General features: G+C 43.7%; 1 protein-coding gene across 1 annotated transcript in view; it reads left to right on the top strand.

Annotated features, from left to right (window-relative positions):
- The window catches only part of TPH2 (tryptophan hydroxylase 2), a 112,598-nt gene that overhangs the window by 69,594 nt on the left and 15,900 nt on the right, over nucleotides 1–27,104 (top strand). The window contains exon 9 of the mRNA XM_084795156.1: nucleotides 5,234–5,360. Coding sequence (XP_084651282.1) covers nucleotides 5,234–5,360 — 127 coding nt within the window. The remainder of the gene's footprint in view (nucleotides 1–5,233; nucleotides 5,361–27,104) is intronic.

Genomic DNA, 27,104 nt, shown 5'->3' with positions numbered 1-27,104 from the left:
GGGGATGAAGCTGAGTCGAGAGCACAAAGTAGTGAAATATGGCCTGGTCATTTCTACCCATAACAGAGCAGAGGGGAGTCCTGGCATTCTGTTAAGGCTTCCGTTGGATAGCTTGCTTTAGGCTTTCATCTTTAATGGAGCAATGTAGCTCATTCTGCTTCATTATGACTTGTTTCTTCCAAATTCATAACTTCTTTTATCCTACGCACCCTTTGTTTACCTCGTCACTGTGATGATCTTAGCGGTTTTAAAGTTGGGTAGTGTGTTACTGGCTTCGGACAATGATACCGTAATTTAAAATCCAAGTCACAGCTCTTTCCCACCGAGGGGAACTAGTTCTTCTGTGGTGTTCGTTGGCCTTCTTGAGCTTTCTTTCTTTTTTCCTTTGCAGCTGCAGACTTTTGCTTTACTTTTAAGCAACTTTTCAGACTCCATTCTTACCTGGGTACATGGAAGACTGCCCTTCTATGCCAGACTTTTCAATTTACAATAAATAAATTTACAATAAAACAGGCTTTTGCGTTTATTTACCCTAAGAAGCAGTTCCTTTTTACAGCCATGACTTACTCTGTTACACTGTGGAGCATCTAGCATGGCACCTGCCTTGCTACAGTATTCACTGTAATTGTTTCTCTCCTTTTGTTTCCCAAGGTTTACTGATACCAGGCTAATACCAGGCTCAATATTTTTTCCAGGTGTTAGATATCTGGTCTGATGTGTAGTTATTATTGCTGCATTTCTTCCAAGATCAGAACGGGGTGCTTTTGTAATTTCATCAAAGGCTAATATGGGCGTGCCCAGTGTTTTCCTTGGTAGGCCACTTGACCTTAATCCCAGCATTGGTGCAGACTGTATGGATGAGACCAAAGAGTCCACGCAGGGAAGCGTTAGACGTGACCCCGGACTGAGTGCGGGTGGGGGAGGAATTAGTTTCCTGTTATTCAGTCATGGCATTTCATTATTCTCCAGGATCACGCTGCAGCTTCGGTGGAAATCAACTCAGCACTCCCCACGTCATACAAGCACCTTGGCTCCAGTTCTCTGCCCCTGCCCTTTGTGAGCCTAGCCTCTCATGGCTGAGCAGTCTCTCCAGCCCAGCATTAGCTGTTTGTAAGCCTGCTGGGAGACAGCCCGGTGCCATTAGTGGTGAGAACGGGTCTCTGCTCTGGCTAGGTCTCATTTTCACCTGGGGAGCTTTAAAAAATGATTTTCTGGTCAATCCAAGGAGGCCTGATTGAACTGATCATAAGTGAGGACAGGACACTTGGTATTTAAAAAAAAAAAAAAGGCCCCTTAAGTGACTTGGGAGCGTGAAGCCAGGGAATGGCAGAAAAAAGATTCAGGGCATGCTAGCTATGACTTTCATTATGCTAAGTATGTTAGTTATACTCACTGTCTTCACTCTAAAACATAGCCTTCTTCCTCACTTAGGCTGTATCTGTAAATTAAAACAGCAGAAAGCGGAAAGAATACAGCTTTGAACCAGAAGAATTTCAAGTCTTTTTTTTTTTTTTTTGGTTTTTCGAGACAGGGTTTCTCTGTGTAGCCTTGGTTGTCCTGGACTCACTTTGTACCAGGCTGGCCTCAAACTCACAGCGATCCGCCTGCCTCTGCCTCCCGAGTGCTGGGATTAAAGGCGTGCGCCACCATGCCCGGCTAGAATTTCAAGTCTTATCTTTCTTTTACTAAAAGTATAACCATGGTTAAATTCACTCAATTTTAGTTTCCTCCATTGATCAAAAGAATATTATAAAGCAAGGGAATGTTACATCATTAACATGACACCAAAAACCTTAAGCACTTTACCCAAGCCGTAAAGCTTCAGTACATTTTTGGGCACGCATGCATGCATCCGTGCATGTGATTGTGTGTGTGTGTCTGAAGGCCAGATGTTAAAGTTATTTTTATATAGCTGCGTTTATTTCTCTTAGTTTCTCTTTTAACCTGGCTGTCACATAAATAACTGAGACTCTTTTATATTTGTTTATAATGAGCTTTACAACACAATCTTGAGCAGTTTCAGTCTGTTCTTAACTGTTCTTATCCTGACTCCACCTTTGGCAAAATCCCACATTACTTGCTTTCTAGTCCTTTCTTTGCTCCAGCTGAATCTTCTTCATCTCTCCTGCAGCTCTGCCTGTGGCTGCATCCCCTACTTCCTCTTCTAACTCCTCCTCCCCTACCTGGCAGGAAGTCCAGCCCCATTCTCTCCCCTGTTCAGCCATTCCCTGCAAGCTGTTTTACTGGCACACAAGGAGCCAATTGGGGAGCAGAATTAATAAAACACTGAGATAGGAGAGTCTCAGAACAAGGCTTATAACCAGATATGGGGGATACAGAAATCAGCATTTTAATTACACAATAACCTTATGCCAACAGCCAGAGGTTAGTACAGGGCCACTCTTCTCTGTCACTAACCACCTGAGTTTTTGGGACAGCATCTCTCATTGAACATGGAGCTCACAATTCTGGCTTGCTAGTCTCCATTCTCCAGATCTGGGGTTATAGATGCCAGGCTTCTTACCGGGGTGCTGGGGCACACAACCTCGAGTCCTTATGCAAGCATCCTAACCACTGACCCGCATCCCCAGCCTCCTCAGTGTAGTCTTGCTTGCCTCGTCCTTGCATAGCTCTAGGGATTTGGGCAGAGTGGGAGTGAAGAGAAAACAGACAGATGGAAGCACAGAAGCTGGAGGAGTTGCGGTACCACGGATGCTCAGTGTGTTTGTTACATTGTGTTGAACAGAGGGGCGGGGCTATTACGCACCCACCCTGGTCTGTCTCTGACATTTTAGGTCAAGGTTGGTCCTGTAGCTTGAGTAGTGAGAACAAAGTTATTGGTTTGGGTGACATCATCTGTTTCACATGTGTGTCAAGATCACCATTTACCATCATTCACTCTACAGTTATCTGACTTTATCCTTGCAACAGAGGTGGCAGCACTAGCGTTTTGGTTTTATAGCACCTATGAAGTGATACATTTCAGGGGAGCACAGGTGAGTTCAGAAACATCTTTCAATTACTATGTAACCTATTAGGGTTTAAAAAAATTTTTTTTTGATCATGAGCATAAATCTTTATGCATCTCAATCCATGCTCAGAGAGGCATGGGAAAATAAATTTCAATGTAGCCTGGTACCAGGAAACAGTTATTTATTCAGGACAATGACTTAGGAAGGCAACTGCTTTATTCAGTTGTGACACATACCCATCCCTTGCCCACTTACCCAGCTCCAAATGGAAGTGTAAGCAAATGAGAACATTCCCAGGCTTTTCTTATTTCCAGGAGCATGTGCCGGTCAGAGAACTGGGAGACTCATCCAAGGTCACGTCTCAAAGGAAGTGTGCATGCCCCAGCAGATCAGCTCTCAGGAAATTGACTTTATTGGCAAGAGATATTCCTCTGGTGTTTATCATTGTCCCATAAAGCCTAACAAGGGCGCAGAACAATTTAAGGATGAGCACCAGATTTTCAAAATCATAAGGGGCCGAAATGTTGGCTTTGCTGCTATTATCAAAAGACAACAAATTCAGTTTAAAAACTGTAATTAGTTCATTTGCAAGCAACCCGCACACCCGCACACACAAACACACTCTTAATTGGCTTTTATTTGTGATCCCTGAACGGGGCCTTAAAACCACAGTAAGTCAAGGCTGCAAGGTGCTCCCGAGAATGATTATGCAAGTGACCCACAGGGAGAGCTTAATTGATGCTGGCTGGGTGATTGTCTTGTTTGAATTAGCCAGCACCTGTGATTGAGGCTGAGCTGCTGGGATCAGCTAAGACTCAGCTACTTGTTATAAGACTTTACTCCCAAGTTAGGCTTTCAGTTACCAAACTAGGCTGCAGTTTGTCACACAGAGACTCCATTTCAAAGGCGTCCTCTGCCCAAATTTAATTTAGCTTATTACTACCTATGGCCGAAGATCAGCAAGCTCCCTCTATTACAAGGGCCAGATAGCAATTATTTTAGAATTTGCAGAAATATGATCTCAATTACAGCTACTCCACTCAGCAGTTGTTGACAAAAATGACTGTAGACAATACATAGATAAGTGGGCCTGGGTGTGTTTCAGTCAAAAAATGTTGCTTACGATATGGCCAAGTTGGGAGTGATTTAGTAGTATTCCGATCCTGAGCTGCAGGATCTCACACCAAGACGTTCTATTTCCTAAGGCCGCCTGGAGGACGGCGTGATGTAACATGTAAGACAAACACTCTGTGCTCAGTATGTAGGGACACTTGAGAACAAGCAGCTTCCCTTGTTCTGTCCAAGACAGTAGCTCATGCCTGTGGGGGAGGCGTCCTGCTGAAAGAAGCAGATCTGGGAAGATTGCAAGCTCCAGGTCTCTGTTGGCTATTGGCAGGGCCATGCCTCCAGAAAAGTAATGGCCTTTCTTGTGCTATATTAAAAGTATTATATTCCAGTCAGAGGAGATGGCTCAGCTGGTAAAGTGCATGTCTCTCAAGGGAAGAGGGTCTACATTTGATCTCAGACACATATAAGTCAGGTTAGAGTGCTGAGCAGGCAGATGGTGCACAGTCCTAGGGCTCAGTAGCTGGGCAGGCTAGTCTACTGGGTGAGTTCCGGGCCAGGGAAAGACCCTGTGTTATCATTAAAATATATTTATATAGAGAGACTTGATGGATCTAATATGGAGAGATTTATTTGGGGAAAGGAAAGGGGAGAGAAGTTAGGGCCTGCATGGGCCATGAGGGTATGGAGAGAGAGAGAGAGAGAGAGAGAGAGAGAGATGGTGGGAAGGGAAGAGAGACAGAGGCAGAGACAGTGAAAGAGAGAGCAACAAGGTGGTGGGCTGCTGTATAGCTTAAAGGCATCTGGCACATACCTGGCGACAGGTGATGATGTCAGAGATTGCTAAGCAACCTAGAGGCAGGCTAGTGGATCTGCTTATGAACTAACACCTTGTCTCAAAAGAAGAAAAAAAAAGGTGCGTGGTGCATGGCACCTGAGGAATGACACCCAAAGTTGCACCTGGCCTCCGTAGGCACATGAACACACGTGCTTTCTCTCACATATGCTCATGCCTTCCTCATGAGTGGCAAATCATCCAACGTAAGCTATCGCTAATCACAGGAAACATCTCCATTTCAGGTTTGATGGTAATTATTTATATAGCAAGGGTATACTTAGGGTTTTCAGTGTTGTTGTTCAGGCGATAGTAATGTTTCTTACGTAACTTGCCTTTGTGATTTCTTTTTCCCTTGCAGAGATACCTGCCATGAACTCTTAGGACACGTTCCTCTGCTTGCAGATCCCAAGTTTGCTCAATTTTCACAAGAAATAGGCTTAGCTTCTCTGGGAGCCTCAGATGATGATGTTCAGAAACTAGCCACGGTGAGTTAATTTTCAACTTAAAAAAAAAACCCTAATTATATGGTGATATAAAGCTCGTGGCTATTGACTGTGTCTCCTAGGCTAATGTTCTGGGGAGAGCATGACTTCACCGAGACTTTGATCTCATTTTGCAAAAGATAATGAGCTCTTGGTTTATTAGCTACCAAAATATGTATTTTAGTCTTCTTGTTGAGAGGTTAGCTGGGTAGATATAATGGTATTTTAGGCTTGGTAGCCTTGCAATCACTGTCAAAATTAGTCAGCTCAGCTACTATGAAGCAAAAGCAGCCATAGATGATACATAAATGAGTTGGTATGGGTGTATTCCAATAAAACTTCATTCCCAAAAGCCGGGGGCGGGCTAGATTTGGTCTATAGGCTGTAGTTTACTGAATCCTGTGGAAGTATTTGTCATAGTAAAAGGTGTACATCTGTGGCAGAGTAGAAATTGCAGGTGGTAGTATTTCTTTGACAAGTTGTTATGGTTATAATCAGATATGATTTGAGACAGCAGTAAGAAACTCAAGCTCAACAGTCGTTGTGAGTACAAACTGAGAAAAAATTGACTAGATAATTCTGTTATCAGGAAAGTTCTTCCCCAGACTAATGATGCAAGAGGAAAAGTAGGGTTGGATGTTGTGTTTGAGATGTTAACAGATCAAATCTGGAAAGCGTATGCATCTTGCTTTTTCCTTATTTCAGAGTCTAGGATTAGAAAGATGTTTAGGAGCCTCACTGACCTGCACGCACAGAAAGCGTAAATGAATATAGCTATCTGGTGAGGAAAGGAGGTCTTCAGTTGAGTGTGTTTGTCAGTTATATATCAACAACAAGAGATTTTTTTTTCCATGCTGGGAGATGGCTCAGTAGGTAAAGTACTCAGTATACAAGCATGGGGACCTGAGTTCAAATCCCCAGCACCCAGCTATTAGCTAGTGCATGCATGTGCCTGTCATCCCAGGATTGTGATGGTGGTGATGAGAGACAGATGGATCCCTGGAACTTGCTGGTCAGGAAGTCTAGCCAATCAGAGAGTTCTGGTTTCTGTAAGAGTCCTTGTCTCTAAAAATAAAAATAAAGTGGAAAGCAATAGAGGAAGATGGCTAATATTGACTTCTGGCCTTCCAAGCAGCTATGCATACGATATATATACACATGTGTATACTTGTATGTGTGTGTGCACGTGTATGTTTACATGTGTGAGTAAAGACTCAGAGGTCAGCCTCAAGTTTTGTTCTTCAGGCATTATCATTTCTGAGGGCGGTTTTTGTGGGTGACCAGTGTTATAGAGAACAACAAGGAGACTTTTATATAGTTTAAAGCATAGGCCTTTACCTGGGCCAGATTCTCAGCTACTATCTAGACTTAGCCCGACTATTCTTGCCTATGACCCGCCATGTGGCTACCTCTCTGCTCCTGCTCACGTTTGTCTGTTCTCTTCCTGTGTTTGCTTCCAAATCTCCTGCCTTTGCTTTCTTCTCCTAGCATCCCTCTCTCTCTCCCAGAAGTTCTACCCTCTACTTCCTGCTCCAAATATTAGCTACAGGATCTCCATGACAACCAACCAGCAGCAAGACAACACGTGACACATCTCTTAGGTTGCCTCTAGGGATAGAGGAAGGATGCACATTTACAGAATAGAAAAACCCAGTGATGGGCAGTAGAAACACCACTACCAACTCCTGCCAGCACTTAGCTCTCTGTGGGCACAGAATTAACAGTTGAAAATACAGAGACACCCCTTCACAATGCGAGGTAAAGTAACCCCAACAGGATCTCTCATTGGCCTGAAACTCATCAAGTAGGGTAGCCATGGCTTGCCCATTTTTACCTTTCCAGCACTGGGATTACACACATGTAATACCATGCCCACATCTTTCATATATTTATTTATTTTATTGATTTTATTCTTAATTATATATCTATTTACTTTCATTATTTATTTTTACTCATTATTATTTATTTATTGTCTATTTTCATTATTTATCTATTTATTTTCCTTTGAAACATAGTTTCTGGGAGTGAGCTCAGATCTTTGTGCTTCTAAGACAAGCACTTTATTGATTGAGATGGCTCCCAGCTCTCTCCTAAACAAAACAAAACAAAACAAAACAAAACAAAACACCTTGTCTTTCAGTGGGTCTTCTGTTTTCTACTTTTAAAAGAAAGAGATGTGGGAACTGTGGAATATATTTCTCTCCTAAGAGAAAAGCCAATGTAGAAGTAGATCCACTTTTCATTGATGATAATCTTCCCATTTCAAGAACCAAACAAATGTTTTTAATCCCAGGGCTCAGGAAATGGAGGGAGGTGGATCACTGTGAGTTCAAGGCCAGCCTGGTCTCTATAGTTCCTGGTCTATAGAGTTCCAAGGCAGCTGGTGGTGTCCTAGAACAAACAAACAAACAAACAAAAACAAAATAAACAAATAAGCAAACTCTATCCCCCCACGCATATAAAGAATAACATATTCACACTTTCTGAGAACTAGGGCATGGCTAGCTCTGGGGCATTATTCTTTGTTTCTGCTTTTGTATTTTCTAGGGCTAAATACAATACTTATAATTTGAAACCTTTGTTTCAAGGGCAAGCGGGCTTTTGGGATAAGAAAATTTCTTGGTATGCTTTTAATATCCTTGGCTGTTCACAGTCTTAGCTCCATGAGCTAAAACACTTGGAACTGGTAAAGTTCATTAGGCTGTGTTTCACATTCCTTTGTCTTTTTCTCTCCCTCCTTTTCTTCCTCCGATGTCTTGCCCCAGAAAGACTGGGTTTGCTTCTGTTTCTGTGATTAAAAAACTCATGAAAGCAGCTTGGAGCACAGAGCCTTTCCCCAGTGTACACTTACTGATCACTGACTATTGCGGGACATCAGCGCAGGAATTGTAGAGAAATGCTGCTTACTGGCTTGCTTTCCATGGCTTGCTCAGGTTTCTTATACAACCCCAGACAGCCTGCTCAGAAGTGGCAGCTCTCACAACGGACTGGGACCTCCCACATCAATCATTAATTGAGAAACTATCCCATGAGTGGGCCCTGGGGCCAGTGTTAGGGCCGCAACTCCTCTTGGATTCTGAGAGCAGAATCTAGAAAAGACTCGAAATAACCCCTGACAGGTGAGGGAGGATCAAGTGTCCACTGAGAACAGCCTGCCTGAAATCTTGTAGTAGTTTTGACTGATTAAAAAAGCAGAGTGTAAGCTTACAAAAGACTTTAATGCAAAACGTTTTGAGTCTCCACCAATGTAGTAGCGATGTGCCTGTGTGCATGCCTGTGTGTGTGTGTGTGTGTGTATGTGTGTGTGTGTGTGTGGAGTGATACCCACGCCCCCTGTACAGCTTGGTTTTCTCACTTCTCTTTTATTGATACTGCCTGACTGCCCATCGCAAATCCCTCTGACTTTCTGTTTCTTACAAGCCTTGCAGTTTCAATTCTTTCTAATTTTGTAAGTCGGTTGTTCACTTTGAAGTGTGCCAAACCAAAGAAGGGTCTGGAAAAAGTTGTCTGTGTGATGAGGAGAGCTCGGAGGAGGACACTCTCACTGTGATAAAGCTGGTGACATTCATGAAAACAGGGACACAATTGCTGTTGGCATCCAGAGCTATTGCCCTTCTCTCAGTTAACGTGAGCGGGGGAAAGTACTAGAAGCTTGCTCTTAGACGACAACACAGATTCCAACCAGACCACTTCAAAGTACAGGCTGGATACGTAGCCTGCGGATAACATGCAGATGAGTGACCTTCAAGCCGCACACTGAAGCTAGGAGAATGAGTGAGTGACTTGTAAAGACCTAGGCTTAACAGTTCGAGTCTCGCTGGCAGGGGCAAGAAGAGGGGCTGTGGAGAGCTGTGGCCCGCTACACCTGATGAGAAAGGAGCCATCAGTAGTCTATTCCACAAACTTGTTTGCATCAAGTCCCCCGAAGAAGTAATAGGTGAAAATGAGAGATGAGGTGGTACCAAGAGAGAAAGAGCCACACAGAGGACAGATGGAAAACTACGGCCATTGCTGTTTATGCAGACCTTGAGACAGGCTGTATTATTCCTATGCCCTGGGTGAGACTTATTAATGCTTCTGTTTATATAGTGCCCATTTTTCCTTGTTTATAGTGAATTTAAGCACATATATATATAAAAAAAAAAGAATTATGACTCATGGAAGGAGACACTTAATAACTTTCTGGGATGCACTGTCAACAGATCTAAGGAGAAGAATAACATCCACTCAGACTAATTGGCACTGCCAAACTGGGTTTCGTCTAAGGCTGCTTTCGGATACATGGGCCTAGTTTCCAGAGGGTTCAGGCTGCGTTGCCCATAGACACCATCTCCTTGCTAAATTTCTGCCTGGTATTTATTTTGACATGTTAATAATGCTCAGTTTCGAGAATGAAGCTATCTCTGCTGCTTTTTACGCCCCGAGAACCATTTAAATGAGCCTCTTTTGTACCTAAGGAAATTGATGACGATGCTGGAGAATGTATTTCGAATGCATTGTTATACATGTAAATAATTTGCCCTCTGGTGGGTAATGAATGAGGCCATTCGTCTTGGCTGCTGGATTCTTTTCTTACTCCTCATAGCTGTCCCAGGTCTGTGTATGACAGATATGCAGAAATATTTCCAGTAAGGGCTACATGGCATGTGTTGTAATTTTGAGATAAACGATTTGCCATTTCTGGTTAAGGTGGACTTAATATGCTAGTGTGCCCATTGGGTTTCTAGACTTAGGTGCCTTCAGTGGCCAAGTAGGTAGCAAATACTATGAATCAGCCTGATATAAGTTAATAAGGAGCATCGGAAACTGTGGAGAAGTGGGGAACATGCATTGTGCCTAAAGGCCTTTAGATGCAGAATTAAGACAAAGCAGAAACTGAACTATAGCGTCAAAGTGGCCAGCCTTCATTTTGGATGTGAATTTTTTTTGCACTAGACTACACCATAGTTAAAGGACAAGAGCACGCGACTCATCCTTACATTATACTGTTTATCCACAGTTATGCAGTTCTGTTTGGTAGACAACAAAAAAATTTGGTTTTTCTAAGAAAAGATAGCTACTACAGTAAAGTATCTTATTTGTGTTGAAAGGCAAGTTTATTTGAAAGATAACTTAAACATTTTTTTGTGTGTGCTTGTGTCCATGTGCACATGCACATGTGTGTGTGTGTGTGTGTATGCGCGCGCGTGCTAATGTTTGGCTGCCTAGGTTAGTACAGTATGAAACTCAGAGAACAGTTTATCTCTCTTTCTACCGTGTGGGGTCTGGGGATCAAATTCAGGTAGTTAGGCTTGAGGAAAGTGTGTTTTGCCAGCTGAGCCATCTCACGGGCCCTGAATTTTAACTTTAAACGGTCATAAACACAATTTTCATACATATATCCTGAGCATGTTTCAACTCATTTATGTGAAAAAAGCAGGGCAGCCCGATGGTAATCGGACCAAGAGCAACTCCAGGAACTGAGACTTTATGGGCACAGAAAGAGAGAATCCCACAGTTAGATATAAAATGGTTTATGTTTCTGTGGGCAGTAAAGCCATAACTGCTTTGTTCAAGACAGAGTCTCATGTAGCTCAGGCTGGCCTTGGATTTACTATGTAGTAAATTCTCCACCAAATACAGGCCCAGGATCTCCTGCCCATGGACTGATCCTGCTCACAAGTAAGGCTGATCTCGAACTCCTCATCTTCTTGCCTCTACCTCCTGAACTTCTGAGATCATAGTAATGCGCCACAGTGCCTGGCCTAAGGCCACAATCTCGAGGTTATTTTTTTCTACCAGGAATAAACCATTTGCAGGCCCAGTGAACAAATACCAGGACAAAAGCAGTGGACAGGAGGAGGGATTTATTTCATGTCACAGGTCAAGGTCACAGCCCATCATGGCCGAGAGCCAAGGCAATGGAAGATTGAGACAGGGGTCCCAATAGTGTCTACACTGTAGAAGTAGACTGAGCATGCGTGTTTGCTAGCGCTCAGCAGCTTTTCTCCAGCCCAGGATCTTCTTCCCAGGGACCGTCCTGCTCACAGTTAAGATGGGTCTTCCCATAGCAATTAATACAATCGAAATAATCCCTTATAGATGTTCTCAGAAGCTAACCCTCATCTAGATAATCTCTCCCAAGTTGATTTTCCATCTGTCAATTTGACAACAGTGACCTTTGCAGTTTGGTAGCAGAAGGAGCCGGTGACATGGAGGAGAGGTGGGGCAGTTAGTTACACAATGCTTCAGTAGGTCTTTCCGAAACTACACAGTAACCTTTCAGCCTCATCTGTCCATCCTGGATCCTTTCCACGTGAGCGCTAGTGCTATAGGGTATCCTTGTCATTAACTGTCCTGCCTCACAGCCTGAAAAGGGACCTTTGCAACTACAAGAGCCACACACTGGTTGCTTTGTATCACACTAACCTTTCTGTGAGACCAGTTACTCATCTGCAGAGTGACACGCAAGCAGAAATATACCGACCGAGGGAACTTAAAAACCAGCTCTAGAAAAACACACACGTCCCTTCCTCCCAAAGTTAGGATATATAGGGAGGAGTGTGTCGGCAAACTGCGCACCCCATCCTATGATGCAGTAGGCTTCTTCTGTCAATTCAATCCCCCCACCATAAAGGCATTTGCAACAGACCGAGTGGTACATCATCTGTAGAAGAAGCGATCAATATGGACACAGATGTTTCCTAAGCAGAATAAACTGCCAGCTGGAATTTTCCGTCTCTGTAGGGTTTTAGGCCATCCATTCGGTTCTGCTGACCCTGAGACATGCTTACCTTCATTTTCTGATTGAAGGGATTTTATTGTGGGCTCTCGATAATGCTGATGAGAGGAGAGCCTTAGACAGGGTGATGGAGGAATAAGCAATCTCTCCCAGGATATGTTCCCAGAATGCCAGTCTCATGAAAAAGCAGCATCCATGGGCACAATTTGGGAAACACCGAGTGAACAAAAAGCTCTGCTTTAAATCATAGGACTTAAAAAAAAAAAAAGAAGAAGAACCTTTAATAAAATAATATGCAAAGGGAGTCTTCCTAAGTGATAAAAAGTTAATTTTCTAAGCTTGCCACATTTTCTCCATTCTGAGATGCCACCGACTGCAACACATACAGCTAATTTAGTAGTAAGTTTCAGTTTGTTAGTGTAAGGGGGAATTTCAGCTCGCAAACGGTTTTGAGATTGAAAGATGAAGGTCCATCCTGCAAAAGCTAAAGTGTGAAAAGACTGAACTTGAGAATGAGGAAGAGACCTTTACCAGCAGCCACCTTTACTGAATGCATATTACCATCCTGCCTTACTAATGTTCCAAGAAGCGTGGCTTAGAAGGTAAAAGTCTAGACTGTCCTTGGAAATGGTAGGCTTCATTCTAAGTAGAGACCTGACCATCAGCTAAATTATTTTTCTACTAAAATCAACAGGATACTAGCAATAAAGAGTTTTGTTTGTACTTTCCTTACCAAACAAATACTTTGTTTCTAGAGTAGCTTGCACAGATTGGTGCTTTGATGGACATCACCAGATTGTTTCAATTCCTAAGTCTAACCTGTACTTTTCTTTTTTGTTGAGAGCAGTATTGAAATGTATACTCAGTCTTGAGCTAAGAAGCAACTGCAGCTCACAGTATAAGTGTAATTCTAAGGCTAGTCACAGTTTATGAAGCTCTTGTTGATATTTCCTGTTTGCAGAGCACACCAGCTTGCTTCCCCACATACCTGATTGTGGGTGGGGGAACTTTGGATGCTGAAAGACGAATGTGCAGCTGTAGTTCTTCCTGAGCACGGTGACATTAAGAATGACCGCTTTAGTGTCTTTATAGGAAGTCTGAATAAGCCTCAGGCTTACTTCTCCCGTGTCGAGTCTTTGAACTGGCTCAGCTGTTTGAATCACTTGATGCAAAGCTGACAAAGAGCTAGAAGGGATGCGCTTTTCTATGTCCTTAATTGAGATGTTTGGGTGAACGATCAGTTTGTATGTTATTACTAAGGAACTTAATTAAAAGTTAATAATATCTATTCCAACTCATTACACTCACTTTTATATCTGCTGTGCATATAGAAAAGTGGAATCATTTGGTAAGCAGTGCTTTACTTCTTTAACTAACTTGTTTTCATTGTCTTTCTTCATCGCTCTTTTTCTATCCAGATGCCCCGAGGCCATGCTTTCTTTGGACTAATTCTCTTCTGAGAACATTTAATATTATGGCCAAGGCTGCTTTGTTCTATCCCTTTGTGTTTTACTTATGATGTGTGGTGTTGCTCCATTGAGAAGTGTTTGTCATTGATTCATATTACAAGAGCCCTGCATGGCCAACCTTGTTCAGGAACAAATCTATTTGTAGTGTGAAATCGTTGTACACCTTAGTAACTCAACTCTTTTCTCGGTCATTTATAACTGTATCCTAGGGGCCTCCCAGAGCCATCATAGAACAAATGAGAACAGAAAACAAATACAGACCACCTAGATTCTGAATTTGGAAAGACAGAGCTGCTGTTGTAACCTTGTCCTCTGAGCTCTGAGTCTGCCTGCTCTATGCCAATATTAGCTTGTCCCTACACTACCCAACAGTGAACAGCTCCGTAGACCTGGATGAAGGGGGTATTTGGGATTTCTGGCAGGTAGCTTAGGAAAATCTACCCCTGTTTAGCTTTCCTTTCTCCCCAATCCTGGGGATTGAACCCAGGGCCTTGCCCTTGCCAGGCAAGAGTTCTACCCCATGATCTAAATCCCTAACTGAGGACGGGATTTTTCTACCCTCACACTTTCCTTTTGAAGGCTCAATATTGGAGTCTGCCGAAATAAAATCGGAGATTAACATAAGACGAAAGCATATGGACTTATTAATGTGCACAAGTATAGGAGTCATACTTAGAAATTCAAAACAGCAAAGCGAAATACTGATTTCTGAGCCCCAAGTGCAGTAAAAGGCATGGCACAATGGGTGAGGCTTAAACTTGAAGTTATCACAGGTGGGGTTGACTACTGCTGAACGTGTCCTCAGGTCAGGCACAAATTCGGTTACCTCCTTATGCTTCCGAAGCTTTCAGTAAAACAGGAGTATGATTTTATCACCTGGTAGGTGACAAAGAAGAAATGAGATAACCTGCCCTTGCATCAGGCGCCGTGACATCAGTGGTACCCTACTCGGGCATGGCTCTACTTAGTTATCATCATTTCCTAAGAAGTCCTAACGAAGAACCACGCTGTTAGTTAAAGAATTCTAAAGCCACCTCTGGGCCCCAGTTCCTCAGATTGAACTGTGGTTTAAAAGTCCTGACGCTGAGGTCTTCTTACTTTTTTTTTTTTTTCTCAAAGAAAGTTTGAATGCATTTATCAAGTGCGGGAGACTTCTGCAGTCACTTTAATTTCCATGCAGATAACGCCGGAGAAAGAGGTTTCTGGTCTAAGTACAATGGCGTAGGCTATCAGGATTTTAACTTGCATTAGCAGAAATATCTGTGGTATAATTCCATTTCCAGCAGAAGCGGAGAGAAGATGGTTGGCATTTTTTTTCTTTATGAGCTAGAATAGTGGAGGTGAGGTTATATCAAACTATAGGAATTTAATTACCCCATTCCAAGAATAGGGTTTTCAAATAAAGGAGTCAAAAGGATTTTCAAAGCCATTCTTCCGATCTGTGATATGAAAACTCAGGGTCCATTTAGGAGATGTAAAATGTATCACTGTACGTTATGAGACACTGGGATGAATGGTAGCACCATAAGACGTGCAGCGTGAGACTGAACACACAGTGATTAAAAACCTCGTTGCTTGCTCCTTAGAAACACCACAGTTCGCCTGGAGTTTGCATGTTTGTCGCGGTAAGGGTGGTCATCTATGGAGTAACTCTTGTGGGTGGATTGCAACTTCAGGACAGGTTTTTTTTTTTTTTTTTTTTTTTTTTTTTTGAGACAGGGTTTCTCTGTGTAGCCTTGGCTGTCCTGGACTCACTTTGTAGACCAGGCTGGCCTCGAACTCACAGCGATCCGCCTGCCTCTGCCTCCCAAGTGCTGGGATTAAAGGCGTGTGGCACCACTCCCAGCCCCTTCAGGATAGGTCTTACAGAAGGCAGAAACACTGTCATTTGAAAACTTAAATCTGGACGAGGTGGCAGGGAGACCTGCAGTTCGGGTTGGAGGGAATAAATCACCGAGTGGAGGGAGCACCATTTTTCTTCCCAGGGCTTGAAAGTCTGTCCTTTACAATGTCCATAAAAACCTCCTCCTCTCAGAGGTGAAGGGGGTGGGGTGGGTGCTGGCTGTCCTCGTGACTCCGCTACTGAAAAGCCTTCACAAAAGGCACCGTTTCTCCTTCTTATTATGGGAGTGGCACATGCTCGTTATGGAAAATTAAAAAAAAAAATCGACATGGAGAAAGAAAAGAAAACACAGGCCATTCCTAATACCACAGCGGCAGTGGCCACACTTAGCGTTTTGGCATCTAGCCTTCACATTTTCCTGAAAAGCCATTTTGCCACATCAAATGGGAACTTAATGTAAGTGACTGCTGCCTCTGGAGGGAGGAGGAATGAGGTGTTCGTCTATTTATCAGATGCCTGCGCTGCCTGGAGAGATCATATCTTTCCCATCCCAGAATTGGAGAGACTCAGGGAAACCCAGGCCTTATAGCCTTCCACTCGGCTAAGCTGCAGTGTGGTTTTGTGACCATCACATGTGGCTGATGACTTCTGCTGGTTTGTTTTCACTTTTTTTTTTTTTTTGCTTTCTAAACAAAAATTAGCCGACACTACATATTTATTACGAACCTGGTTTCCATACATATTTTGTCAATCTTTACTTCTTTCATCAGTCATGTTCCCATTAGTAAGTGATAATTTGTACAATTTAATTAGTCTTCACCTCTTCACATTGTTCCCTTCTTTGAGTCAAACCGTAAACATCTGTCCATTGCTAGGGACTTGTCAAGGTTCTCAGTAGCACTTGCTCCCAAGATGCTCATCCTAGGGATGACATGGGAATCCACAAAGTAGAGTGGCCTCTACTCTTAGTTTCTCGAGCACATCCATCTTGGGGACCAGCAAGTAAGGCAAGTGTAGTGTGGTAGGTAATTCAGAGTACAGGCATTGGGGCCCAAATCTAGGCTTTGTCAATTACAGACTGGGTACCTAAAAACAAAACATTATTTATGATCCGTGCCAAAGAATGGGAAGGCAAACTTGATCCATTGGCATCAGAGTCGGCATAGGGGCACTGTGGCAGGCTTTGCAATAAGAGGTAGCTGGGCTCAACGTCCAATACAACAAAGATAAATGGGACCTTGTAGCCAAGGGCAGAAAGGTAATGGTCATTGCATAAAACAGTCCCTAAGAGAATCCAGAGGAATAAGGAGGTGTTCTGGTTAATTTGATGTTATGGGACTGTTGCTGAGCTTGCCTGGGAGATGGCGGGAGAGAGGAGCTAGTTTAGATTCTGGGAACGGGGGCATCTGGCTATATCAAACCAACAAGTTTCTTGCTAAAACTGGGTAAAGTAGACTAGAACATGGATGCCTACAAGCCGAGGCCTGGCTGGAAAAGACCACACAGTCTGGCCAAGGAGTGAATCTTAATAACATCTCCGGCGATCCAATGTCATTATCTTTAAAATGAGACTAATAGTACTGTCTAATGCCATAGAGATGTTGCTGAATCTGTGAGCTAACGCACCGGGGGAGCTTCTTGGCACAGTGGCAAGTGTGAAAATAATGCCAGCTAGTCCATTTCATATCACCAGGCTCTTAGGCATCCAGGTGCCCATGCCCAGTGAGGACTCACACACAGGGAGGGCCCCTGGAGAGTTACTGCTTTTGTGCTGTGACCTTTGGGTAATCGAACTTTCAGCACCCCCAGCCTTGCCTTTCTGAAATGCAGACCGCGTTTCAGTTTATTTCATAAGAGGGTTTTAGATGGGGCCCGGCCCGCTATTTTACAATGTAAAGTGTTTTATCTATAAATAATAGAAGGAAGGCCTTGCCTGAGCGATGTCAGGCTTCTCCCTGGAGACGGAGGAGCTGCCTCTGACTTAATGGCACACCTCCCCTGAGCAAACACGGAGAAAGGCAAGTCACAGGAAACAGCTTGGGAAAATAAATGAGGAAATATTGTTTGTGCCAGAGAGCGCATGTGAAATATGAATTCCTGATGACACTCTCTCAAGCAGATTAGAAGTGATGCAGCCCTCCCCTAAAAACCAAACAAAGCAGTGCACTTGGGGTCTCAGAACTTGGCTCTTCATGAGCTCCTGCTTCTGATACCTGTATCCAGGTGTTTGCAGTCTGGACGGAAGAGGGCTCAATTTAATATAAAACTGTAAGAAGCAGCTGCTGGATGAGTGCCAAAAGAGGTCGTTTGTTCTGGTCTCAGATGCACCTTGGCTTCATCTCCACATGCGCACACATGGGTCCTCTGCTGATGAAGTACCTTTAATTGGTTTACTTTAGAAACACTTAAATGCTAAACTCTTACAAAGGGTTTCTTTCTCTTCCTCCTCCTCCTTCTCCTCGTTCTTCTTCTTCTTCTTCTTCTTCTTCTTCTTCTTCTTCTTCTTCTTCTTCGTTGCTTACTTTTTCCTTTCTCAAGTTTAACTAAGAAGTCTTAATTCTCAGCCAAGATGAAGTCAGGGCTATGGCTGGTGGAAGGGCATTGTATTCTGATTCTTCACAATGGCATTCTAGGCCAAAGAAGCTGACTTGCAATCTATGCATGTATGTGTTTCTGTAAATATATTCTTATATATATATATATATATATTCTTGCATCTTGCTTAAATACAAAAAAATTGCCTGCATTTACCCAGAAGAGGGTATCACACAAATGCCCAGGTTCCCAGATGTCCCAACAGAGCAGCCTCAAGGCCATCTGATGGCTTCCTGCAGAGGGAACACTGGCTGGAGCTGAGACACTTCTGTCCCACTAGACAGAGCTCAGTGTAACTTCACAACCATTCTCCACCCATCAAGCAAAAGGGAATGCCAGGGGAGGGCTTGTCATTTCAGGCAGCCACAAAACATCAGCTCTCCTTCCTGGTAGCCAGGGAGTTTGGCAAATTGATTTTCAGAAGACTTCAGAAACATCTCAGGAACATGGTATTCTTCATCGTCTCATGAATTCTCAGCGATCTAGAATTAATCTTGTGGCTGTAAAATAATGCATCTAAATCAAATGCAAACATGTATTGCTATAGTTCAATGCTTCGTCTATTTTATTTTGTGCTATGCAGCATGAGTTTTAAATTATAAAAATGGCGCATTATACTTCTGACCTAATGTCATTTGTCATAATCTTGGTTTTCTCGAACTACGCTCTTTGCAGTGTTCTTTCTCCCCAGGAAGGCCCAGGTGGCTCAGCTTCTTTCACACCTGGGTTAAAGCATGTGTTTTCCACTGGCTTCCAGCATGGCTGTACACTGTGATACTCAGCTGATCTAGGGGTCACAAAGGAAGTGAGGCCACCTAACCCAGAGCAATCTATAGAAGGAGGACTGTGGACAGGCTGCACAGACTACCTGTTCCAGTGCCATGAATACCACTGCCAAGAATTTTAGTTCCAGTGTCCCGCAGTGTTTGTCCCACTTTGGGAACAGAAAAAAGACAGTGATGCAGAGAGCAAACCACACAGAGGTAGAGGTCAAGGTTCGCCTGCGTATCACCTGGCTTTACTGCTCCTTAAAGTTGCAGTGCTACTCAACTTGAATCTCAGTTATTCTGTCTGTAAAATGCAGGACATAATAAGAGTTTAATAGCTGGTTATTTATGTTCTTTCCCCTGTTTTGTAGACAAAGAGCCTAAGGCACAGTATTGGTAAAAATAACTTTTCTCAGGTTAATATGAAGGCTGCCCTTGAACTGTGGTCCTCATGTCAAAGTCAGTGTGCTCAGACTCCCAAAGGATGCTATGGCTACAGTGGCTTCCTCTCAGGGCTGCTGTGAGCATGGCGCAAAGTGCTCAGCACAGCGCCCCCTGGCGTGTGGGCTCTGCCAACTGGTGGTGATTATTTTTAGAGACGGGGAAGCTCAACTGAGGTTGACTGCTCTCTAGACTTTCAATTACTGTTGACCCTCATGTGACAGGCACTCGGGCTCATGGGTGCCTCTTTTCAACCCGCTCTCCACATACAGATGGTTGGTGTCAAGCGTGAGTGTGAGAGAGAATGATGGTTGTGGTGCTGGGCAGTGACTAGAAAAGAAACGGGACCTCATTAATAAAATCAGGAAGTAGAGGCTGATCAAGGCAATGCTGAGGGCTGCTTTTCCCTGCTAAAAATATTCGGTCCCCCCTCCCAATACAAGTTTTCACATATGTAACAATCTTTTAGATTTCCTGGTCTTGTCTGGAAAGTAATCAGTGAGTAAGTGTAAGGTTGTTCGCTCTAATGTCTAGGAGGGTGTTGCTTTTAGTAATGCAGGGATAAAAATAAAATGACCCTCTTAAGATAGTGGCTACCCACAGCTCATTCAGAAGTCAGTAAAAACCTCATTTTTTATCTGAGTATTGGAGAGCTGACCTTTAAAATCACCACATCTGGGGAGAATGCATGATTTGATGCAGAGCATTTTGGGGGCATGCCTAGGGATGGCTGGCTGCGGGTATGCTCATCAGTTCTCTTCTCCTTCAAGGAGCACAAAATTGCTTAGGTTATGAGTCAGTTCCCAACCTGTAGCAGGTGCTTAAGTGCATCTTCTGTGCCAGGAAGAATAAGCACATCTATAGATTGGATGCTGATCCATGCATCTGGTAAGAAAATGATGCAGGCATGTAGTTTGTGTGTGTGTGTGTGTGTGTGTGTGTGTGTGTGTGTGCTTATGATAGAGTGTGAGTTGTTTGAGAGAGTGTGTGAGAGTATGCGCATATGTAAGAGTGTAAGTGTGTGCGAGTGTGAGAGTGTGGGAATGAGTGTGTGTGTGTGAGAGAGAGAGTGAGTTGGACAGTGTGTAAGGGTGTGTGAAAGAATGTGAATGTGAGTGTGTGTGAGTGAGTGAGTGTGTGTGAGAGTATGTGATTATATGAGAGTGTGAGTGTGTGTGGGGGAGTGAGTTGGACAGTGTGTGAGTGTGTGTGTGCGAGAGTGTGTGAGTGTGTGAGTGAGTTTGGGACATAGCGAGTGTGTGTGTGAGCGAATGAATGTGAGTGTGTGAGAGTGTGTCTGTCTTCATGGGAAAGTAGTCATTTCAAGGCAGCTGGTTGTGTAGTGAGTTCAGTGCAAAGCGATGTTGGGAATGCTTTAAAATCAGAGCCACATCCTGTGAATTTCTGTGCTATAGAGATGTTACAGTGGGGCTCATGCACCGCATCTAGGGTCCAGGAAGCAATATTGCAAATATAAAACTAGCGTTTGATTTGTAAAACTCGAAATAACCTGCAGGTTCGCAGAGCATGAGGAAAAGCCTATGTGTATTCATAAGATGCCTTTTAAAGAGCCGTGGATGTTGTGGGATGCGGAATGGGATGATGGACATCTAAGAGAGTCATCTCCAGGAGAAAATAGCATCCCTTTGATCGTGTGTGCTAGCATCAGCTGAACAAAGGTCTGGGCAGTGAGGCTGACAGAAATTCCTTGTATATGCTAATTCTGAACAGTCGGGACTAGGAGGCACTTTAGCACCTGAATGTGTTACATCATAAACTCCTCCATACTCTGACCAAGGACTGTTAGCATTTTCCCGGGATAGGCTTCAGTTGGCTCCAACCTCCAGAAATAGCGAACCGAGAAACTTTTCCCCTGACGTTTTCAGACGAGGATCCAGATGTCAGAATCAATGAGTTTTCAGAGTCACTGCTTGTAACGAGGAGACCAGAAGTCACTTAAACACCAGGCTGCTGAGCTCCGGAGCTTGCATAGGCAGTGCCTGCCAATTAGCCTCAAGCCATGGTGCTAAGGGCCTGCAATGCACAGGGGTTGGCTGCGGCAAGGAAACCAGCTCCTGCCTTCCCCACTGGCATGGGGGCTACTCTCAAGGAGAAACACTGAATGAGGTCAGCAACCGGTATATCTATTACTGAGCCTGTAAGTGAAAAATCTTATCCAAGGGCTACTGTAGACAAATCCTCATTTTTCTCTGAGTCTGTAATATTAGGAAAATTGGCTGAGATTAGTGACTGTTATTCCAGGCTGACTGGTGTTAGCTTTGTAGGCATGTGTGGCTGGACTTCTTACCTTCCATATTTGCTGAGTACCTACTGTGTGTCACCTAAGGGGGTAGGGCAGATGGTCAACAGACACAATACCACAGGAAGACAAATATTCCTTGACTTCAGGAAGATTAGTGTAGCGGAGGGGACAGGCTTAATGAGCAGTGTTTCCAGTATGACTCCATACTAGGAATGCTATCTTGGGGATATCAGGAGACTAGCAGGCATTTGACAAAGGGCTGTGTGTTGACAAAGACATTCCAAGCAGAGAAAATATAGGGTAAAGATCAAGACAGAAGCAGGAAGGCCAATCTGTACAGTTGCCACCAGTTTGAGGATAACAGAGTAGGAAAATGATGATTTGGTGGCTGGGGAAGGCATTCACAGGAACATGGAGTCTTTTCCCACACCTGAGTGAACTTTGACCTTTACTCCAGGGCAGTGATACACTGAAGAGGCATGATTGGGTCACCACCTGGCCATTGTCATCACAAAGCCCTTTGTTGAATTCCTGCTAGTCTCCAGGTTAGGTGGCTCTCCTCACATTGCCAACATAGCATTCCTAGTGCTGAGCCTCCAGTCTTTGACGCTGAGCTCTGGGTGTGGGAGTGTCCTAAATGGGTCTTGTCTGAGTCAGATGCACCCATTGCTTAGGTGGTCCTGATGTTAAATAAATGCATAGCATCCCCATTAGCCCTTTAGTGGGTGGAAGAATCCAGGGATATTTCTTTCTTTTTCTCCTTTTCATTAAAAAATAGCATTAAATTCTGGTGTAGGCACAGTAAATGCTAAATAAGTCAAGTTGCCTTCTTTGAAATGGAAAATTTTCTCAGATAAGCGAGAGATGAGGCAGTAAAACTGAAATGACCAGAGGGCTCTTAAAAAAAACCATGCACTTATTCCAAAAGGCACAAAAAAGACAGGAGGAGCCACAGTGACTTAAACACACAGGAAAATTCCCAGTAACACAGGGCGCTGAAAAACCGCCTATGTCGTCGTATTCTTCAATAAAAGTTGTTTTCTGCTGACGCTTTTTTCCCTCTTTAAGTGTGCCTCTTATATTTGATGATCAATTTTCCACAAGGTTTGCCATAATGCTTCCTCAGAGCTTAGGACCTCGCATTTTAATTCATTCAATGAGTGCTTGCAACTAAGGCAATATTTGTTGTTTTCACAACTTAGGGTCATCCGTAGCTGACGGAATGGCACTCAAAGCCAGGCTGCCTTTTTCTTTCCACTCTGGTTTCTCTGCTTGGCTGGGGGAGGGCTACTGGCAAAAGGAATGACTTTTTTTTCTCCTTTACCTCTTCTGCCTCCTCCTCTTCCTCCTTCCCCTCCTCCTCCTCCTCCTCCTCCTTCTCTTCCTCCTCCTCCCCCCCTTTTTCCCCCTCCTTCTCTCTTTGAGACATAGTCTAATATATCCTAGGATGGCTTTGAATTCACTATGTAGCTATGTAGCCAAGTCTGGCCTTGAACCTATGATCCTTCGGTCTCTACTTCTTCAGGGTCGGCATTACAGTGCACATTTCACGCCTGGTTTATGTGAAGCTAGGGATAAAACCCAGGGCTTTGTGCATGTTGGGTGGGCACTGTAGCGGTGAGTTACTCCCACTCCCTGTTTTGTTCTATTTCTTCCTGGGATGCACCTTTGGGCTCTTGTCAACCCTCCTGATACCTCAAGTCTCAAGGTTCTGTGGGAAGAGCTGTGTGGCTCTTTCCAGTGACTGCCTTCCTTAAAGCTCATCTAGAAACCCACTAACCCTTCAAAGTCCAACAAAGCCTTCAACTTCTCCCAGACACAAGACACCTAAGCACCCATAATAGAGTGATAGCTTAAAGGAGAATCAAACCCAGGAAGATTAAAAATCATTATTATTAGTCTTTTTTTCCTCATCTGTATTATGCCATCCTTGAGGACAGAGAAATCTGCCCCCACTGCAATTTTAGCTGAAGGACAGTATAATAGAATTTAGCCCCCCTCCCCCACAGTTTTTGGTTTTGGTGTTGGAACTGAATCCATGGCCTTGTGAACATTAGCCTCCTGCTCTGCGTCTGAGCAGCATCCCCTGGGCCTCCTCCCCAAATTATAAGCTTTGTCTAAAACGTGACCTGCCAGTGCAGTGACAATTTTTATTTCTGAGATCCATTGTAGTGCTGGGGGATTACCACACTGGGCCAAGTCTGATACTGTTTCTGTTACTTTTACACTTTTATTTTAAGTAGCAAGCCCAGCAAACTCAGAGCAAACCAGCAAATCATGCAGAACTCCTTTCTTTCAACAAGGCAGATTCCTGGGGGAGATTTCCTCTTCAGGAACCTTTGCTGTGAGGGGAGAAGGACTGGGCAGCCATTGCTACCCTAGTGTGATTTGGCTTAATGTATGACTCTTAGGAGTATTTAGAGTTCAAAGGGTTTAAGCAATGACAACAGATGTGTTGTGGGACATGGGAGGAAGTGGTGTGCTGTGGCCAGGGCAGGGAGACCTACCTGGCTTAAATAACACAGCCTTTATTTTCACCTTTGTTTCCGGTACTTATTTTTGTTGTGCTAATAGCTCAGTTTTAACCCTTCCCGCTTCACCACCAGGCACCATCCTTACTGTGATTTAGTCAAGCTTAAGGAATTTAGGCCAAAAGTAGGAAAGCATGCACTGTTTGAGACCTGAGAAGATGCTAAACTTCAGACTAGCTAGGGGTGGGTGCTGGGGTCGTGGGGTGGGTGACCTAAAGGTGTGTGGGAGGAGCTGGTGGTGGCTGTCTCTTTCTCAGACAACCTGGCAAAGCAGTACACTGAGCAAAAGTAGAAACATTTTAGCAAGTACTCTGAAAGGAAAGTCTGTGGCCAACGAGCCTCTTCACATGTTTCTATCTGTTCTGACCAGATGGCCCCTGGTATTGGAACATCTTTCAGAGGTATTCCTTCTTTCTGAGTGTTGTCCTTAGCCAACCATTGCCAGCACCACCCTGGAGGACCCACTTCTGCAGGCACCAAGCCTTGGCCTGTTAGCCACAGAGAAGTGATAGTGGTGGAGGCAGACTCCACAGAGGACTACAGGAAGATGGATTTCCAACGGCTCCCACGGAGTGAAAGATACTAGCCACTTATACCCCTGGAGCTATTTCAGCACTAGGCCCTGTCCTGCCAAGGATGGCTGGTCACAATACCTGGGCGTGTGGAAGCTCAGTCACCCAGGAGGCAAGGTGCTGCTGGATCTGATGTTGGAAGCTAAAGTTTGATTCATAAGTAATAGTTTCAGAATTTTGGGTCCTGGCTTTCTCACTTAAACAGTGTAGCTGCTAACTTCTCTGTCTGCTTCACTAGCGTGTGGAAAGGCAGCTTGTATGCGAGTGGCCGTGTTGATCAGTGCTAGGTTCCCAGTCAGTGCTTTGAAGCCATAGGTACATTCTCCTGTCTAGTGATAACTCCAAGTTTGGGAGCACTTTGTTATCCAGTCACTGGATACCATGCTCCTGTGTCTTTGGGATCTTCCTCTCTTCTTGTGTATTGTTCTTGTTCTCTTATGTTGGGATTTAAGAGCCCGTGACTAAGTTTGTGAAGAGAGCTGTGTGGAAGATAAGGATGCCAAGGACTGGGATAAGAGCGCGAAGGAGTCTCCTATAAGCAAGGAACTTAGTGCACAGCCTCTAAAATGTCACAGTTTCAGTCAGCTTCTTTTCAGCTTTCTTTGTGAGCTTCTTACTTCTTGCCTGGATAAGTGGATAATAGGATTCTAGATGTGAGATGGTATGTGTGACTATTAAATAAAAATATATGTGACTATTATGCAAGAATAAATTTTTTTTGGAAAGGTGACAGAAAACATGTCACCCATGTTCTCTCATCTGCCTAGGAATTTGTTAAGTGACATATTAAGTTCTTTTCCTAGAGAAGGAGACATAAGTAGCATTCTTAGCCTAGAAAATTCCTATGCACTACTTTAGCCCAATTCATTAGTACAGAAGGAGTCCCAGAAGATTCCAGAACATACAGGGCATTTTAAAAGTCAAAGGCAGAGAGTCTCTTCAACAGGGAAAAAAGGACAGAAAGTGTCCTTTCCAGCAAGTATTCCACAGTGAAGCTGGGCTTCTCTTTAACTGGAATATGTGATCACAGCAAGACTTTTAAGATTTTAACCCCAAACATAAGGACAGTGTTGAAGAGAGACCTTTTTCAGTCACCACATGAGACCATTCTGTATTTTGTTGGCATGATTTCAGATGGCTGGACATGGTTTTTTCCAACCTTTGATCTGGGCAGACCTGTTTTGAGAATGGTGTGTTACCAGCAGTAACCTGAAGATGGCAGCATTGTGCGACCTATCTGTTTTCCCCCAGCATTCTCTTAGGTGTGTTCCACAGCCCCTTGGATTTCAGATTGTCACTCAGGCTTTCTTTTCTTGCTTAATGACTGTGCATGTAAATGACTCTGCTTTTCTTTTATGGCAGAGGTCCTATCTATCATTCCTGTTTTGGTTTTAAGCTAATGATTATATGTAATTATATTCAAATAAAATATTTACAAATAATTATATATCACCACTGCACATAAAATTTAGAATTCATGAACATCAGTGTTGATGAAAAGTACCCTTCAATTTGGGAGGTGTTAGTTTTACTATTATTATTATTTGTTTCTGTTTAAAAGACATTAGCGGCCAAGAATCAGCAATTCTCTTTTGCAGGTGTTTTTACAAGGCTCAGAGTGTTTTTTTTTTCTTCTTCACCTTTTGCATATTTATTTTGTGATAATAGGTATGATATTTGTTTGGAAAATCTCAAGGGAATATATTATAGATCCACATCTGGAGAGTTCTATGAGGAAGATAAATTAGATTTTCTTAAAATTTCCAGAAGCAATTAGCTATCCTTGAACTCTAAAGACACTTTTAGGGGTCATTCAGTTCAACTGTAAGTTGGCTTTGAATAGAAGGCCAGGCGGTAGACACGTGTGGCCAGTTCCTCTCCCCAGTCAGTGGTGGTGGTTTACACTGCTAGTGAAAGTGAAATAGCATTCCTGGCAAGCCCCTAATTCAAATTTTGCCAGCACGTGAGTTTTGGATGCGGTTCAGCATTACTTATTACCTGTCAGCCACACACAGAGCTGGAAATGGAAAAGGGTCTCAGAGCGAAAGGTCTGGTTCTATGAGGAAGGCAGCCTGCCTGCAGAAGCAGCAGCCAGGGGCTTTTTTTTTTCTTCTGATGAACAAAGGAAGCCAAAGAGAAAGGTGGGCAGACGAGGGACAGATGGAGCCGTGTAAGGGCACAGCTTTTGGAGGGACTCCCAGGTGAAGTAAGGGGCCAGAGAGCACTGGAGCCATGGGAAGGATGCACAGGCCCTTCCCTTGCAGGCCATTCTGTTTCTAGAAGCACGTTAGCTAAAGACACACTGGGTAATGCATCACTCAGCGCTTGAGTCTTTAGTCAAACGAACACAGGCCTTTTAATTCTTGTTATAAAGTCAGACAGAAGGCCAAATCCAGGGGGAGACAGGAGAGTTGCCTCAGAAGCCCTGTCAGCCTCTTCTGATTCGGGTGACCACTGTGGCCATGCATTCCGTACACAATGATGTAGTATAGGGAAATTAAAAATACACTTAACAACAGTTGCCCTGAGTGCTCCTGTAGCTGAA

The sequence above is a fragment of the Acomys minous genome, assembly GCF_964271855.1.
Source record: "Acomys minous genome assembly, chromosome: 9".
Lineage (NCBI taxonomy): Eukaryota > Metazoa > Chordata > Mammalia > Rodentia > Muridae > Acomys > Acomys minous.
Note: the sequence above shows the minus strand (reverse complement) of the source record. Positions and strands in the feature narration are given on the sequence as shown.